Source organism: Myotis brandtii, unplaced genomic scaffold (assembly GCF_000412655.1).
Source record: "Myotis brandtii unplaced genomic scaffold, ASM41265v1 scaffold78, whole genome shotgun sequence".
NCBI classification, from domain to species: Eukaryota; Metazoa; Chordata; class Mammalia; order Chiroptera; family Vespertilionidae; genus Myotis; species Myotis brandtii.
The window spans coordinates 24,050-38,722 of record NW_005371131.1 but is presented as its reverse complement, the minus strand read 5'-3'; the positions used below and the strand labels follow the sequence as shown (position 1 = coordinate 38,722).

Genomic DNA, 14,673 nt, shown 5'->3' with positions numbered 1-14,673 from the left:
TTTTTTTGGCACGAAATTTGACATTTTTAAGCGTAAAAATATCTATGATGGTAACACCTTCAGAAAATTTGACATGAAGTTTTGAAGCTTGTTGTCAATACAACAAAATAGCACACATATCAAATCGCATATATATATCAACATACGTGCTACTCCAGCTATTGAAAAATGTCCGCATTACACCGGGTAATGAGCGAATCCTTGTAAAGTCCACTCTGCACAGGCTGGTTCCCCTCCCGAGGGTAATTCTGAGTTGGGAAGGGCAGTTAGAGGAGGCCCTCTCTTCCATTTTACAGAAGAGGATAGAGGCCCAGAGAGGGTGATGGTTGGCCTGAGGCCACACAGCTGGCAGAGCTTGGATGCCTCCACTGCTTTTCTACTAAGCTGGCTGCCGGGAGGAAGGCACCAAGAATGGGTGAGCACAGCTGGGACACCCAGACTGGAAGACGCCTCTTCTTACCCGCATGCTGTGCTTGAACTTCCCCCCCCCAAGTGACCTGCCAAGTAGGGAGTCCTGGCTCCTTTACTGCTAAGGAGCTCCGAGCCCCAAGAGGGCAAGTGACCGAGCAGCCTCCAACCTGGCCGCCTGAACCTGGCCGGGGTCTCTTTTGGCGTCTGAGTTGTGACAGGCTGGCACGCAGGCGGATGAGAGATGGGGAGGGGTCAGGGATGACAAGGCCAGCGAGCCCCCTCTAGGTCGCTGCTGCAGGGAAACTGAGCCCCAAGTGCCCACGGGGGTTGCCGAGGGAGCCTTGGAGAGGACCATCATTTTAATGAGCCCCCGCGGGGGGCAAAGTCCACATTCGCCTTTTCCAAAGTGTCTCATTTCCTGTGCACAGATGAGAGCATCCATCCTTAACGGAACCCCTAGAGACCTCCCAATCCCCCCGAAAGGGCGTGTTGCTCGTGCTGGGATTTTAGACCATCAGGCAAGGGAGGCAGGGGGCAGTTGGCAGGGTGCTTGTCTCTGTGTCACAGCTCCGAGATCCCCTGCCACCCGGCTTTGTCCCGTTCTCATCAGCCCACCTTGTCTCTGTATGGATGCTCCCAGACCCTCTGGCTCATAAAGGCTGAGGGCTGGCGGCTGCCATTTAAATGGTGGCTCATGTCTTTGTCACACTCTGAGCTCATCCTTTGGAAAAGACAGCAGAGACTGGTCTTTTGTTCTAATGAAGGTCACATCCCCTGTAGAGGGACCAGAGGGAGATCTGTTCCCATTGAGCTTCGACTCTGATTTGCTGTCACCTCCTGTGTGGCTGCCGTCTATTAGCGTTTTCACATCCGTCCTGGAATCTCATTGTTCTAGAGAGTCTTCAGAAGGTTGGGGAGGGAGCAAGATGAAGAGGAAAGAGAGATCTGGGCTACTGTCCAAATACATGAGGTTTTGCTTTTTAGTTATCCTTTCGTTTTTGGATTTTTAGCTTAATTATACATGACCCACGATGCCAATTTCTTGAAATTTATTGGGACTTGCATGATGTCCTTACCAACGTGTGCTGGAAAACAATGAGTCAGGCGCAGGAGTCTATAGGTACTGTTTGTGGTTTAGCTGTTTGTCCTTGTGTCTTGAGGGTTTGTGTGTTTTGTAATTTTGGATTATGAGCTCATGTTTCCAAGGGTTTTATCTGTGAGAATCCCGTGTGGCCTTTACTGTGGGGCTGTCCCTCCGGGAGGCTTGCCTTTGGTACTACCGCCTGCTCTGTGGGCGCCTTTTATATTAATTTCCAGACTTGGGAGTTCTAAGACCATGTGGTTAATGAAAATCCAGACCTCAAATTTGTTAGGGAAAGCCTAGAGTTACAGTTTCCCAAATGAGACTCTTTATTTTAGTTTTCCAAAGGAGCCGAAAAATGAGACACACAACTTTGACAACTTCTTCCTCTTTTTGAAAAAGGGCAATTTCCCCCTCTTGTTTGCTCGTTCATTGAGGATATGGGTTCACCTTTATTTAGGTGTCTTGGTTCCGAATCTCCTTTGGCAAGGGCCCAAGGCCTTGCCTCCCATCCCTACATCGATATCAACCCCAAACTCCTTGGTTCCCAAGATCAGCAAAGGCTGACACCGCCCCACGCTGATCCCCGTGCCACCCACACACCCACCAGCCAAAGGACCCGCCTCTGCTTGTCACTCCGGTCCTGGCTTCCCTGGGTGTTCGGTACCTGGGGATTTCTTTACTATCTTGGAGGCTCAGTGGGTGTTTACTAGTAAGAGAGGTCTGTTACACTTTACCCAGTGTCCCGTATACAGTAGCTCTTCAGGAGGTTACATCCACTGTGCCTGGAACCTGGGCTCCACTCCTGCCTCCGAGTGGCCTGGGAAGCCCACTGCCCCCACCCTGCCCTGCCGCCTCCTCTGTCTGATGGGGGCAGGTGGGGGGGGGCTGGGTATCCCAGTGGCCTCTGGACCCAAGCACCTAAGTCCCCAGTGGTGACCAGCCCTCTCAGAGCTGAGGTGCACCCGGGACAGAGTCTTCCTTAAAGGGACAGCTGTCTCCAGCAGTGCCTGCGTGACGGGAACTTGTTCCGAGCCTCAATTCCACGGGTGAAAATCCTTCCCAGACCCTCTGCCTGGCTCACACTCCACGTGTCCCAAACCGCTCACCTTCCTCCATGCTGGCTCCCCGGCTACAGCAGACCCCAGGGTGCTGTTAGAGGCCCCTCTCACCAGCACGCGAAGCCAACCACCAAACCCTCAATGTTCCAAACCTCCCTCGCTCTGGCCACTCCGGTTGTCCCCTCTGCCTCAGCCAGGCCTCGAATAGCTCACCAGAGTGACTTCAAGTCAGCGCCCTCACACCTGCTCTGATCAGAGGCTCCGAGTGCATGGCTGCCTGGAGGCCAGGGCACCTGCCACTGCCTTCATGTCCCCACTGCTGTGAGCGGGGTCCTTGTGGAGCTCAGCCTGTCAGGGCCAGAGGCCTTTTTAAAAAACATTAAAGTAAAAAAAATATCTTAAATTTATTGTTGACAGTATTACAGATGTCCCCCATCCCCCCTTCAACCTCCTCCACGCAGCCCCCGCCCACCCCAGCCTCCCCTCAGGCCTTTCTGCAGTGTGAGCTCGGAAGCCATCAGCCTGAATGGGGTACGGGATGGACACATTGCCTTGGGATCTGGCTTGAGGGGGTCAGCACCACCCTGATCCCCCTCTGCACTTCAGGCACAACTTGACAAGGACAGAATTTCCAGCTTCTAAAAAACGACCAAGTAAGTGTGCAGAATTGTCATTCTCACCCCATCCCGACCCGATCCTTACCTGCCCCCTCCTGAGCTTCACCCCACAGCTCACCTGTACCCGTGAGACCCAGGAATAGGTGAGGCAAGGGGTGGGGGCCGGACAGATGGACCCCGAGACACCAGCAGCAGCTGCATGTACCCCATGACCCACCTCAGTGGGGTGTTGTGGCGTCAGGCTTGCTGAGTTGAGTCTCAGGATCTTGCCTGGCCCCCCTCACAAACCCTCCGACCCCCATCACGAAGCTGCCTTGGTCACCCTCTTTCCCCGCAACTAGTAACAGATGTAGCTGCTTAGTAAGCAACGGCCTGCCTTGTGCTAAGGGACCGAGGGGGCTCTAACCTCAGGGCACGCTCACCCGACAAAGGCCGTCCCCATGTGCTCAGGCCCAGAGAGCAGGGGGTCTGGGGCCAGAGGGGCCGGGAGAGAAGCCTCGGGGCCACCTGAGTGCCACCGAGTCACCTCGGGCAGGTGAGCTGATCGCTGTGGCCCTCCTGACACGGCTCCTCACTCCAGGCCTCACTGGGCACTGGTGGGGGATGAGGGGGATCAAAGGGGATGAGGAGAGACCCAGTGCTTTGCATTTGGTCGGTGCGCTGACAACTCATGGTTTTTGGTTTTGAATTGTAAAGAAGCCCTGAATGAGGATTGTGGAGGACAAACCTGGGCAAGATGACAAGGGGGAGGCAAGGAGCGTGACCTGGGGCAGGTGCCGTAGAGGAGGGCCGGCCCTGACTTCACGGCTGGACTCCAGCCCCTTGCCCACCTTCCCATCTACCTGCTGGGTCCTGCGGCCTGTGTCTAGGACCAGACAGGGCCAGGCTCCCACATGTCCTGCTGGCAGCTGGGGACAGGGAGGGGCACCTGAGGGAACGCCTGGGGCAGGGAGGGAGCTGGCACCCGAAGCGGGCTGCCAGGCTGAGGGGGGGCGGGACACAGGACCCTGAGGGCTGAGGGTTCTCTAGAGGCTGAGAGCTGGAGCCTTGCAGCGGGAGGTTCTGAGGAAGGAGGGCGGGTTGGACCTGCGGGGAGAGGAGAGAGATGGGAAAGGCCGGGATGAGGGGGAGGGTGGTGGTGGGGGGGGCTGGACAGGACACCCAATCGAGGCCTGGCGAGTGGATAGAGGGACAGGTCCTGGGCAGAGCGCAGGCCTGAGGAAGGGGTTGCCCAGTGATGCTTGTAAGGCCCACAGGCTCCTGCAGGGAAGAGGGCTCGTCCAATCAGAGGAGGCACACGAGTGCCAGGAGACATGTTTCTCCCAACCTCGTTATCAAAACATCGCGCCAAACTGTGGAGCCACTGCACCGGCAGCCATGCCCCACGTGGGCTGCTCTCTCGGGCTCTGGGGTGATAAGCTCGTCAGGGACCCAGCCCCACAGCCCCCTGTGGGTGATGCGGTTCCAATGCGGGGGGGGGGGACGGGGCGGGAAGCAGGCAGTGGCGGACCCCCCACGTGCCTGCCTAGTTGGCATCCTCCAGGCTCCAGGAGGTGGCAGGCACCGGTTTCACCTGTGATGGGCACTCCACCAGCTCAGCTCCCCTCCAGGTTGTGAGGCAGAGGGAGGGGGTGCTGGCGGCTGTAGCAGGAGGCAGGCCGATGCTCTCTACAGACCAGTCACAGAGGAAGAAATGAGACAGACACCCCACCAGGGCCAGACCTCAGCGTTGGAATGTGACAATTTATTTGGGGAGCAAGCTTCCCGGCCCCCTTCCTGGCATTGATACAATATCAAAGAGCAGCAGAACAAAACGTACAAGACGAGAGTAATCGGCACGAACCCCCCTCCCCCGGCCCAGACCACCGAATCCAGAACAGAACCAAAACCCACACCCGGAACAGGCTGTCTTCTCCCCCCGCAGCCTCTGGGGCAGGTGGACAAGGACCCTTCATGCAGGGGGGGCGTGCCCACCCCCGGGGCCTGCCGACTCCCCCGACTCCTCTCTAACCACCGGAGGCAAAGTTTAGCCAGCTGGGAGCTGGATGGTTGAACCACAGACAAAGGCAACAACACTTCATTTTTAAAATGAGAAAGAGAAAAGAGTGCCCCCCCAAATATAGAGCTATATACGTATACTTTATATATATAGAATTCATCCGTGCACAGTTCATTAAATGAGCTTTTCAAAAATTAAAAAAATTATAAGATACATTTCTTTAGGCCTTTGTTTTTAAATTAAAACCAACAAAAAAGAAGTCTCCATCTCCACTCTGGCCAAGGTAGGGGCGGGCCCCAGAACCGTTCCTTCCATGCTGGCCTCTTGTGAAGGGTCCCCCGTCACACCATCAGCCCCCCTTTGCCTGGCGGAAGCATTGCACACAGTAGGGCTCACTCACTATTGGAGTGAGGCGCTGACTCCTTGGGGGGGAGGGGGACACCTGAGGCCTGGGAGGGGTTCCCAGTCCCCACCCAGCCTGCCCCATTTGGCCTCTTGGTGTCTGTCAGCAGGATGGGTCAGGTCAGGCTGGGAGACCCTCTCCTGTAGTTTGAGGCCATGATTCTGGGCTTTCTGAATCTGACAGGAGATGCAGATAGAAAAACAAAAACCTTTAAACACTTTTGTTTAAAAAGTGATTCCTTAAACCATACAAGCCCCCAAGGGCTGCCTTGGGCTAGTGCATCGGGGGGTGGAGCTGACAGGCGGGGCTCCACTGTCCAGGGGGGCCAAGTGCAAAATCAAACCAAACCCATAAGCCCCAGGTGGGAGAGCTGGTGTTCACCTGCCCAGAGGCCAGGACGGCTGTGGCTTCGCCCAGCCTGCCCCATTTGGCCTCTTGGTGTCTGTCAGCAGGATGGGTCAGGTCAGGCTGGGAGACCCTCTCCTGTAGTTTGAGGCCATGATTCTGGGCTTTCTGAATCTGACAGGAGATGCAGATAGAAAAACAAAAACCTTTAAACACTTTTGTTTAAAAAGTGATTCCTTAAACCATACAAGCCCCCAAGGGCTGCCTTGGGCTAGTGCATCGGGGGTGGAGCTGACAGGCGGGGCTCCACTGTCCAGGTGGGCCAAGTGCAAAATCAAACCAAACCCATAAGCCCCAGGTGGGAGAGCTGGTGTTCACCTGCCCAGAGGCCAGGACGGCTGGAGTGGCTTCGCCTCACCCTCAGGCCCGAGCCAACACTTCCTACTCTGGGCTGACCCCTCACCCAGGACCCCTGGCTCCAGGGCCCAGGATTTAAAGGGGCTTTAAAAATGCCAAAGGCCAGAACACTCCCATGCAGCATCCCTGCCTCTCGGAGCCCCAGTTTCCATAAATGGGGTGATCCCTCCAACCCTGCCCACCTCAGTGAGGCTGGGGTCTTGATCATCACCTCTCCAGGGCAGAGGAAGGATGGAACTCATTGTGACCCTGACCCTTCTGCAGGGTGAGGACAAAAGGGGCTGTGGGAGGCTGGAGGCCCAGGGCCAGCAACCGCAACCACCACTTACCTAATCCTCAGCCGCTGCCTGGACACCAGCAGTGCTTTCCTAAGAGGCCTTGCTGCCCATACACCCATTTCACAGATGGGCAAATGAGGGTCAGAGAGGGGAACAACACAGGGATGGTCCAACTTCCCATCTCAAACCAGAGACGCCAAACCTCACCTGTTTCCTATGATATGTGGGTAGGAAGGGGTGGCATTAAGGGGACATGACCGATGCCCCAACCAATACTTGAACATGGGAGATCGGCTATGGGGGTATTTCACATGTAAAAATAAAGCAAACCAGACTGCAACTTCTGCTTGGTAATTAGGCAAATGGAAAAGCAGCAAGGGGGAAGGGCCCATGGGAGGCTGATCCGTGCAAGCGTGTGTGGGTGCGTGGGGCCCTGCTCCCAGCCGCCCTGGGAGGGGGGTCAGCAGGGCTGTTTGCTCGTGACGCCGCCCACTCAGGCCCACCAGGGAGCTGCTCATCTCGGAGCAGTGTGCCTGCGTGCCTCTGCACATGCCCAGGGGGGTGAGGCTGCAAGGCTAGGGGTCTGGGTGGCAACCATCCACCAGTGGAAAGAGAAGGGGTGGGCATGCCCTTCTCTCCATGCTAACCCCCAACCCCTTAGGGTCACCACCTAAGTCTCCCCAAGTCCGCAGCTCCTGTCTTCCTGAAGCCTGGTCCCCCTCCATGGCCAGGGGAACACAGGAGGTCCTGGTCTTTGGGTGACGGGGAGGGAGACGTCCCCCATGGGGTGGCGGTGGGAGGGACCAGATGGCCCAATAAGGAAGGAACGGAGGAGAGCAAGAAACCCAACTGCACTGACTCACCAGCCTTCCTGGAGAAAGTCACCAACGACGGGTCCCCGCGACGGTGGGCCCTGTTGCCTGCCCCACCTCCCCAAATCTCAGCTCCATGTGCGTGGCCCTGCAGCTTCCGGCTAGTTCCCTTGGAACCAGCCAGCATCCTTTCCTTGGAGCGAGGACAGGCATGGGTCTGGGCCAGGGCGGGGCGGGCTCTCTCTGCCTCACCGTGAAGGCAGGCAGCCGCCCCAGCCCGGCAGCCCTCCACTCCTGCCCTAACATTGCCACCTCAATGTGCAATCACTGCGTTACCAGTTTTTCTTTAAATATCTCTTCTCCCCTCCCTCCCCAACCCCATAGGAATCCCACAATATTTTTTTCTATTTCTTTTTTTTCCTCTTTTTTGTTTTTTGCAAAACTAATTCTTTCACTTTCCTGTCATAAAATCACCTCTGAAAACACAACTTCTTTACAAAAAGTCACGAATGACACAGACTCTCAGGAAAACACATTTCTATGGTCTCTGGAAACACCTGTAACTGACACCCAGGTGGCCGCTCACCCGGGGTGAGGGGTCGGGGGATCACCTCCAAGGACAGAGGAGAAAACCAGCCCTTATTTGGGGGAAGCCAATTGGCACTTGGACAGCCACAGAGCCAACACAAAGGGCAGGTGGGGAGGGTCCGGGAGTGCCAGCCCCCCAAACCCTCCGAGGGCCCTCGCTCTATACCCTGGGGTGGGGAGGGCCGGAGGCCTGGCTGCAGCCCCTGGTGGGAGACTTGGAAGAAAGAGTCCTCCCACACTTCCTGTTCCCTAATTGGATCCCTCTGCCTCCTCCTACCGTCTGCCATCATGCTCTGAGCTGACACCATCACCGCACAGACCGGGGAGCCACACCGAGCTCACGCAGGGCACAGGGCGTGCCACTCACGCCAAACCGAGACAGCCAATGGCCCAGGGCTGCCCCCGACCCCCCACGCACCAGACCCCTGGCCCTGCAAACCCTCGCTCTTCTGAAGAACACAGGCCTCCTCCTTGGCCCCCCACTTTGGCCTGCCTGTCCTCCCAGTGTCTGGATTAAAGCTGGGGCTTTGGTCTCTGCCACTGGCAGGGATGCCTCCGCTCCCTGGCAGCAGAGGGAGAGAAAGCTGCCCAGGGCACAGGAGGCTCCCGCTGCTTCGAGCAGGCTGCGCCGGGAGAAAGCCTCAGCGGCCAGAAGCAGACGAGAGGGGGCGAGAAGCTGGAGACCCCGGAGAACAGTTCCAGGCTTCCTCCTTCCCCACAGCACCCAGGAGCAAGGGGACGCTCGGACGGGGTCTCCCTTCGCGACTTCAGGCCCCACCATGCCCTGTGCGCAGCCACAGAGGCCTGGCTGGTCCGGCTGACCACCCCACGGGAGACGGGCACGGGGATGCACGCCCCCAGCACCCCCAGGCCGGGAGGATAGGCCTGGCGGCCTCCACAGGCCCCGCTGCCAGCAAGGGAAGGTCCAGGCCTTCGACGACCCTATTCTGAGGAACCCTCAAGAGTGCCGCCTGGAAAGCCTGGACCCCGTGCCGGCTGCACACGGAAACACACACAGCAAGCGGCTGCAGACGCACGCGCACACGCACGGCGGGAAGTGTCCGCGCAGGCTCTGGTAGCACCTTTGGTCGTGAACTGAAGAGCCTTTCGATGCTGGGAGGCTGTGGCAGGTGAGGTCCTGCCAGCTCCCCCCACCTGCCAGACGGGGGTTAGTAGAGAGGTGGGTGGGGCCTAAAGGAGCGCTTGTCTCCTCCAGAAGTGGGCAGACCCATGCTCTGGGCACTGCCACCCTCTTTGGGCTCAACCTGCCTGGGCTCTGTCATCCCTGCCCCTCCGGCCCCGGCACCTGGAGGAAGGAGAGGAATGGTGCCCATGCTGGGAGGGGGTCTCCTCAGGGGCCCCCCGGCTGCCCGGTTAGCACCGAGAGATCAGATGCTGTGCGCGCGCGAGCTGGAAGCAAGCTGGGGAGACAGGGCAGGATGTGGAGGCAGCTGAACCCCGGGTTCTGGGGCTCCCCAGGAGTCACCCAGTGGGCCCCACTGTGCATGGGGAGAGAGGGCCAACGACAAGAGGACTTCCCAGTGCCTCTGCCCCACTCCAGCCCTAATCTGGTCCAGGACTGACCCCACTGGGCTGCAAGGGGTTCCAACTGCCCAACCCATCCCAGGGTTAACAATGAGCCACTGGATACAAGCAAAGCACAGGCGGGTGTCTGAGGGTGGGGGTGGGAGCAAGAGTGTGGCCTTTGGCAGGAGGGCCCCCCAAAGCCTCCTCCTTGCTGGAGCCCCCTCACTTGCTCACCCCACTGCTGCCACCCCCACCAGCGGAGCCTGCTACCCCCGCAGCCACCTTCTCGAAATCCTCAGGGTTGCAGAACTCCTTGATAGTGACCGTCAGGAGGTTGCTGGTGACATCGGTGACGACCACATTGGAGCAGGGTGACATCTCAGGGCGCCAGTCCCCAGCCTCCGGCTCAGAGGAGGTGCCCGCGGGCTCGGGGGCGGGGGGAGGCTCCTGGCTGGCAGATGGAGTGGCGTTGGGAGGTGCTCGCTTGCTGGTGGCTGCTGACTCGGGAGAGATGGACAGGTCGAGCACCTCCGGCTCTTGCCAGTCGGGGGCAGATGGGCTCATGGTCTCGGGGAGCAGTTTGGGGGGTGAGTCGTCAGGGTCAGAGGAGGACTGTGGTGCTGGCGAGGGGCAGCCGGAGGAGCTGGAGCTGCGGGCATCATAGGAGGCAGCGGGGGCCGCGAGTTGTACAGCGCGAAGGCGCCGAACTTCATGTGGCGGATCTGCGTGCGCAGGATGCTCTCGCTGAACTTCTTGCTCTTGCCGATGACGCGGTTCCGAGAGGGGACTTTGGGGCGGGCCAGGTTTCCAGTGCCCTGCCCAGCGCCCGCTCCACTTGTGCCCTTGTCGATGACCTTCAGGTTCAGGATGATGCGGTTCCGCTTGGGCTCCCGAGGCTTCACCTTGCGATTGTGCGGGGGTGGGGGCGGCGGGACATGCGGTGGCAGCGGCGGATGTCCTTTTTGAGCCGGTGCACGGCTGCGCTGGAGTGCAGCTTGGGCGAGGAGGCGCTGGCGCTTGGCTTGACAGAGAAGTGCACATCACTGATGCGGAGGGCCTCCGCCTGGGCCCGCGCCTGTGGGGTACAGGGAGGGGTTGGTGCGGGCCCAGCTTCCTGCTGCCCTCCTCTGGACACCCCTGCACCAGCCACTCACACAAATGGGCTCATTAAACCACCCTGAGAGCATCAGGAGAATCGGTCTGCTCCTGACCCAGCTTAGAGATAAAGGAGAGGCACACAGGCGAGGCAAGTGCCTGAGGTTCCGGAGGCAGATCGGACCCAGTCCAGCCCCAGCTGCGAGACCCACACCAGCTATGCAAGCTCGGCTATGGGCCCGGCCATGGCCGGGAGGCAGACAGGTGGGGGCTGTCCTTGCTGACACAGGGGTGTCAACACTTGGGACGCTGCTTGGAAGCCCTGGACCAACCCTGCTCTGAAGGAGCCCGGCCGGGCCCTTCTCCACACACCAATTCTTGGGGACGGAAGGAGAGGGAGGCCCCTCCCTGCTTTGCTCTGCACCCCAGCCCTCGTGACCTACTTGCAGGGTCCCTAATTCCCCATGGTCCCTCTCTGCCTTTGAACAGGCTGCACTCCAGCTTGGACTAGCCTCCCAGCTGACCACTGCACGGGACAGGCCACTTCCTAGACTCTGCACTAAAGTGGTGGGCGCAGGGCAGCTGAGCAGAGTTCTGGGGGAAGCCAGCCACTGCACCCCCAGGCGTGGAACCTGTTACTCTCCAGGCTCTACAGCAGCTCACCTGCTACATCGTGGGACACTTGGGTGTGGCAGGGCCCCGAGACCCCAGGTTCAGAGCAAGGGACTCACAAGGCCCATCAGCGGACCTCCGTGGCCCGTCTAACCTTCCTACACTGTGAAGTGCTGACGGGGATGTGCCAGCTGCTGGGGCTACAACTAGGAGCGCACAGCCTCCACCCAGGGGGCTGGCTCCTCGGGGAAGACAAGGTACAGGCAGTTAGGCTGCAGGTGACCAGACAAGCAGATAGGGGCCCAGGTCCTGGAGGACGAAGCTGAGTAAGAGAGCCCTGGTCCTTCCTGAGTGCCTGGGCCCCAGGTGGCTGCAGAGGCCCCCTGGCCTGCTGACGGGGCGCTGCTGTAAGACAAACGGTGGAGGCAGAGTCGGCGGTGAGAGGGTGTGGAGTGGCCGAGGGACTGAGAGCAATGGCTGGAGAGGGTGGAGGTGGCTGACTGGTCTGTAGTTCCTGGTGGGGCAGGGGGCTCTTTCAGGGGTACACCCAGCTCCTAGCAGGGCAGGGGACTCTAGGGGGCAACTGCACTCATCCAGGTGGGAGATGGTGTGGCCAAGAAAAGGCCACATCCCCACGGTCTGTGAGCTCCCTGGGAGCGGGATCTGTGGTTTGGGGTCCCTTCACCTCACCCCATACCCACCACTGGATGCTTAACCAGCACCTGGGAGGTAGTCTGCACCGTCCTTACACAAGACTAGGTTGTATTTGTCCACAACCCCCAGAAGAGGTGTTTTCTGACTTATCTGCTGAGTAAGGAAGGATGTATTTTTCATTAAAACGTGGGAGTACACTTTAATGCCAGGCCCTCCCAGACACTTAGGGCCTCCAGGGTTGCTTGGTCAACAACTCTTTCAGCCACTAGGTGGCAGCACACAGAGCCGGCCTGCCCCTGCCAGGGCGACCAGCAATTCTTGCTCCCAGCCAGTACCTGGTTCCCATATAGTGTTTCCCAAAGGCAGGGAAAGAAGTAGGGCCTTTTGCAGGTTCAACCCCACTGGAGCTTAGGGATTGTGGTTCTGCCTGATCCCCCCAGGGGGTGAGCGGTTTCCCTCTGCATGTCGCCTGAGCCCTTGGACCTCTGTAATAATGGTCCCGACAGAGGCCAGCAGTGATGGACAGTCCCTGGGGAGTGGCTAAGAGTGTGGGCAAACATCAGCTCCAGGATGAACTCCCAGCTCAGCGGGCCTCCCGGCCTCTTTCCCTATCTGTGCAGTCACAGCAGCGCCCACCACAGCGGCTCCTGCGGCCATCACTAACGTCACCCGCTGAGCACAGCGCCTGGCCTCTCAGCTGACCTCCGTGCAGCAAGTACTCAATACTAATTTGTCCACGCTCATCTTATGAGCAACAAGGTTTTTCTAAGGTATGGTTCCCAAACTTCCTGCGAGAAACATTTCTTCCTTTATAATTCCTAAATACAGGATGGGGCAAAAGTGGGCTTAGAGTTGTGACTATATGAAAGTTTATTTTTGAATTATTTTCCATATGAACAACTGTAAATCTGCTTTTGCCCCACTATGTACCATTTTCTTTTGAAAAAGGGATTGGTTTAACCTTTCTATTATCTGCCCAGAGTGAAAGTTTTTTGTAGGCAGGAGCTGGTTCAGCCTTTGATTTAAAAATGGCAACCACAGCCAAGTGTCTACAGCATTCTGACCGGGTGACAGGCATGGCTCGGAGGAACCCCTCTGGCCTGTTTTCTATGTGTAAATGGGGATAATGCCATCTACTTCCTGGGCTCCTGTTCCCTTCAAAATAGTTCCCAGCAGAAAGTGCTGGCTCACTACACACGCTGTCTCTCAGTGACGCACAGGGCACGGGTTCCATCAAGCTGATCTCCGTCACCCAATCCAGGCCTCTCATCTGCCTCTCCACCCCCCGTCCCTTCATGGTTTCCTGTGAGTGCTTCTCCACCTTGCCCCTTACTCTGATGTGTACTCTCTGAGGGGCAGGGTGAAGAACAGGACAGGATGAAGTCATGAAGTTGGGTGCCGGGATCCCCTCCATGGGCCTTGACTTTCTCATCTGTGAAATGGAGATAATACTCCCCACTTCATAGAGTGTTGAGAGTATTAAAGGAGATAATCCAAGTGGGGACTCAGCATTGCATTAGGCCCATAGCCAGCTCAGGAACTAAACTATTTAAAAAAAAAAAAAAGAAAGAAAAAAAAAAAGGCATTTTGTGAATCAACATTTTAGTTATTACTCGCTTCACCGCTAGAGGGTGCGCAGCAGCGCTGAGGGGCGGGCACACCAGCCCTCTGGCTGCTCTGCATAATTGCTCCTAAGAAGCATCAAGGGTTAAGGCTGCTTCATGGACCCCCTAAGACATGTGTAGGTCAGGGGCCAGGGGTTACAGAAACATGTCATTCTGGAAACCAACATTTCTTTCACTTCTGCTTTAAATCCAAAGCAAATCCTTAAACAAGTCAGTCCCCTTGTGGGTGGGGAGGGGAGGCGAGGCTGGAGACGCCCACCCCACTCTCGCTGGGCTCGGAGCCTTTTGGGTAGATGGGTGATGCTGAGCTTCTGCGTTCTGCACAACCTCTTCTCTGCAGAGTCCTCACCGCCCTTTCAGTACCAATCGCCACAAAGCGCTGGCTGTCAGGGTGGGAAGGGGCCCTGAGACCTTCTTAGCACTAACACGGAGACTGTAGTTGCCCAGGGAGGCCCACTTGCAGCCTTGCCTGCCATCTTGCCTTCCCTTTTCCTGGACTCTGTTCTTTCTCACCAACAAAATAAAATAAAATAAAATATCCCCAAACTAAGATGGCTTCCTCTGGAGCTAGGCCTCCCTCCCTTGCCGAGGCTCATGGGCTACGCGTTCGCGCCCCTGCTCTCCATCCTCATTAGGGCCTCCAGGAACAGCCAGAGGTAGGAAGGAACTGAGGCTCCGAGCCCCGAAGCCAGGGGCCCAGCCTGGGTGATGAACTCAAAGTGAAGTGACTTAAGGTCAAATTCAAGCTGAATCCCTCAGCGAGGAGGGAAGGCATGCAGAACAAATCCTGAGAGAGAGGGAAGCTGGGGGCAGGTGGCTCCGGATGCCTCTCCCTGCTCCCTGCCATGAGGGAGACCACACTCACTCCCCCCCGGGTTCTAATTCCAGGCAGGGTGCAAGGGGAGCTGGCTCAAGGCTGGAGGGGGGGGGGTGAAGGCTCTCAGGTGCAGAGGCGACCTCCCTGCCACCAGCTCAGATGGGCAGCCCCCACCTGCTCCATTCACCCCCTTCCTGGAGCCCTGCTGGCCTCCCCAAACCCTGACTTTGTCAGCAGGATGATCCCCCTCCTGGCCCCCAACTCCCACAACCCTCCTGCTGAAGCCAGAACAGGCCGGGGTCGCCAGGGGCTGCTCAGAGCCACCCCCTGC

The 14,673-nt window shown here is 57.9% G+C and overlaps 1 protein-coding gene across 1 annotated transcript; it reads right to left on the bottom strand.

The window, feature by feature from the left end:
• Positions 1 to 7,160: 7,160 nt before the first annotated feature.
• On the bottom strand, positions 7,161 to 14,001 carry CBX6 (chromobox homolog 6). The gene is given in 4 exon segments (XM_014530788.1): positions 7,161 to 10,227; positions 10,230 to 10,453; positions 10,456 to 10,688; positions 13,983 to 14,001. Coding segments are annotated over 4 exon segments (942 nt in total). The 3' UTR covers positions 7,161 to 9,761.
• Positions 14,002 to 14,673: the final 672 nt, after the last annotated feature.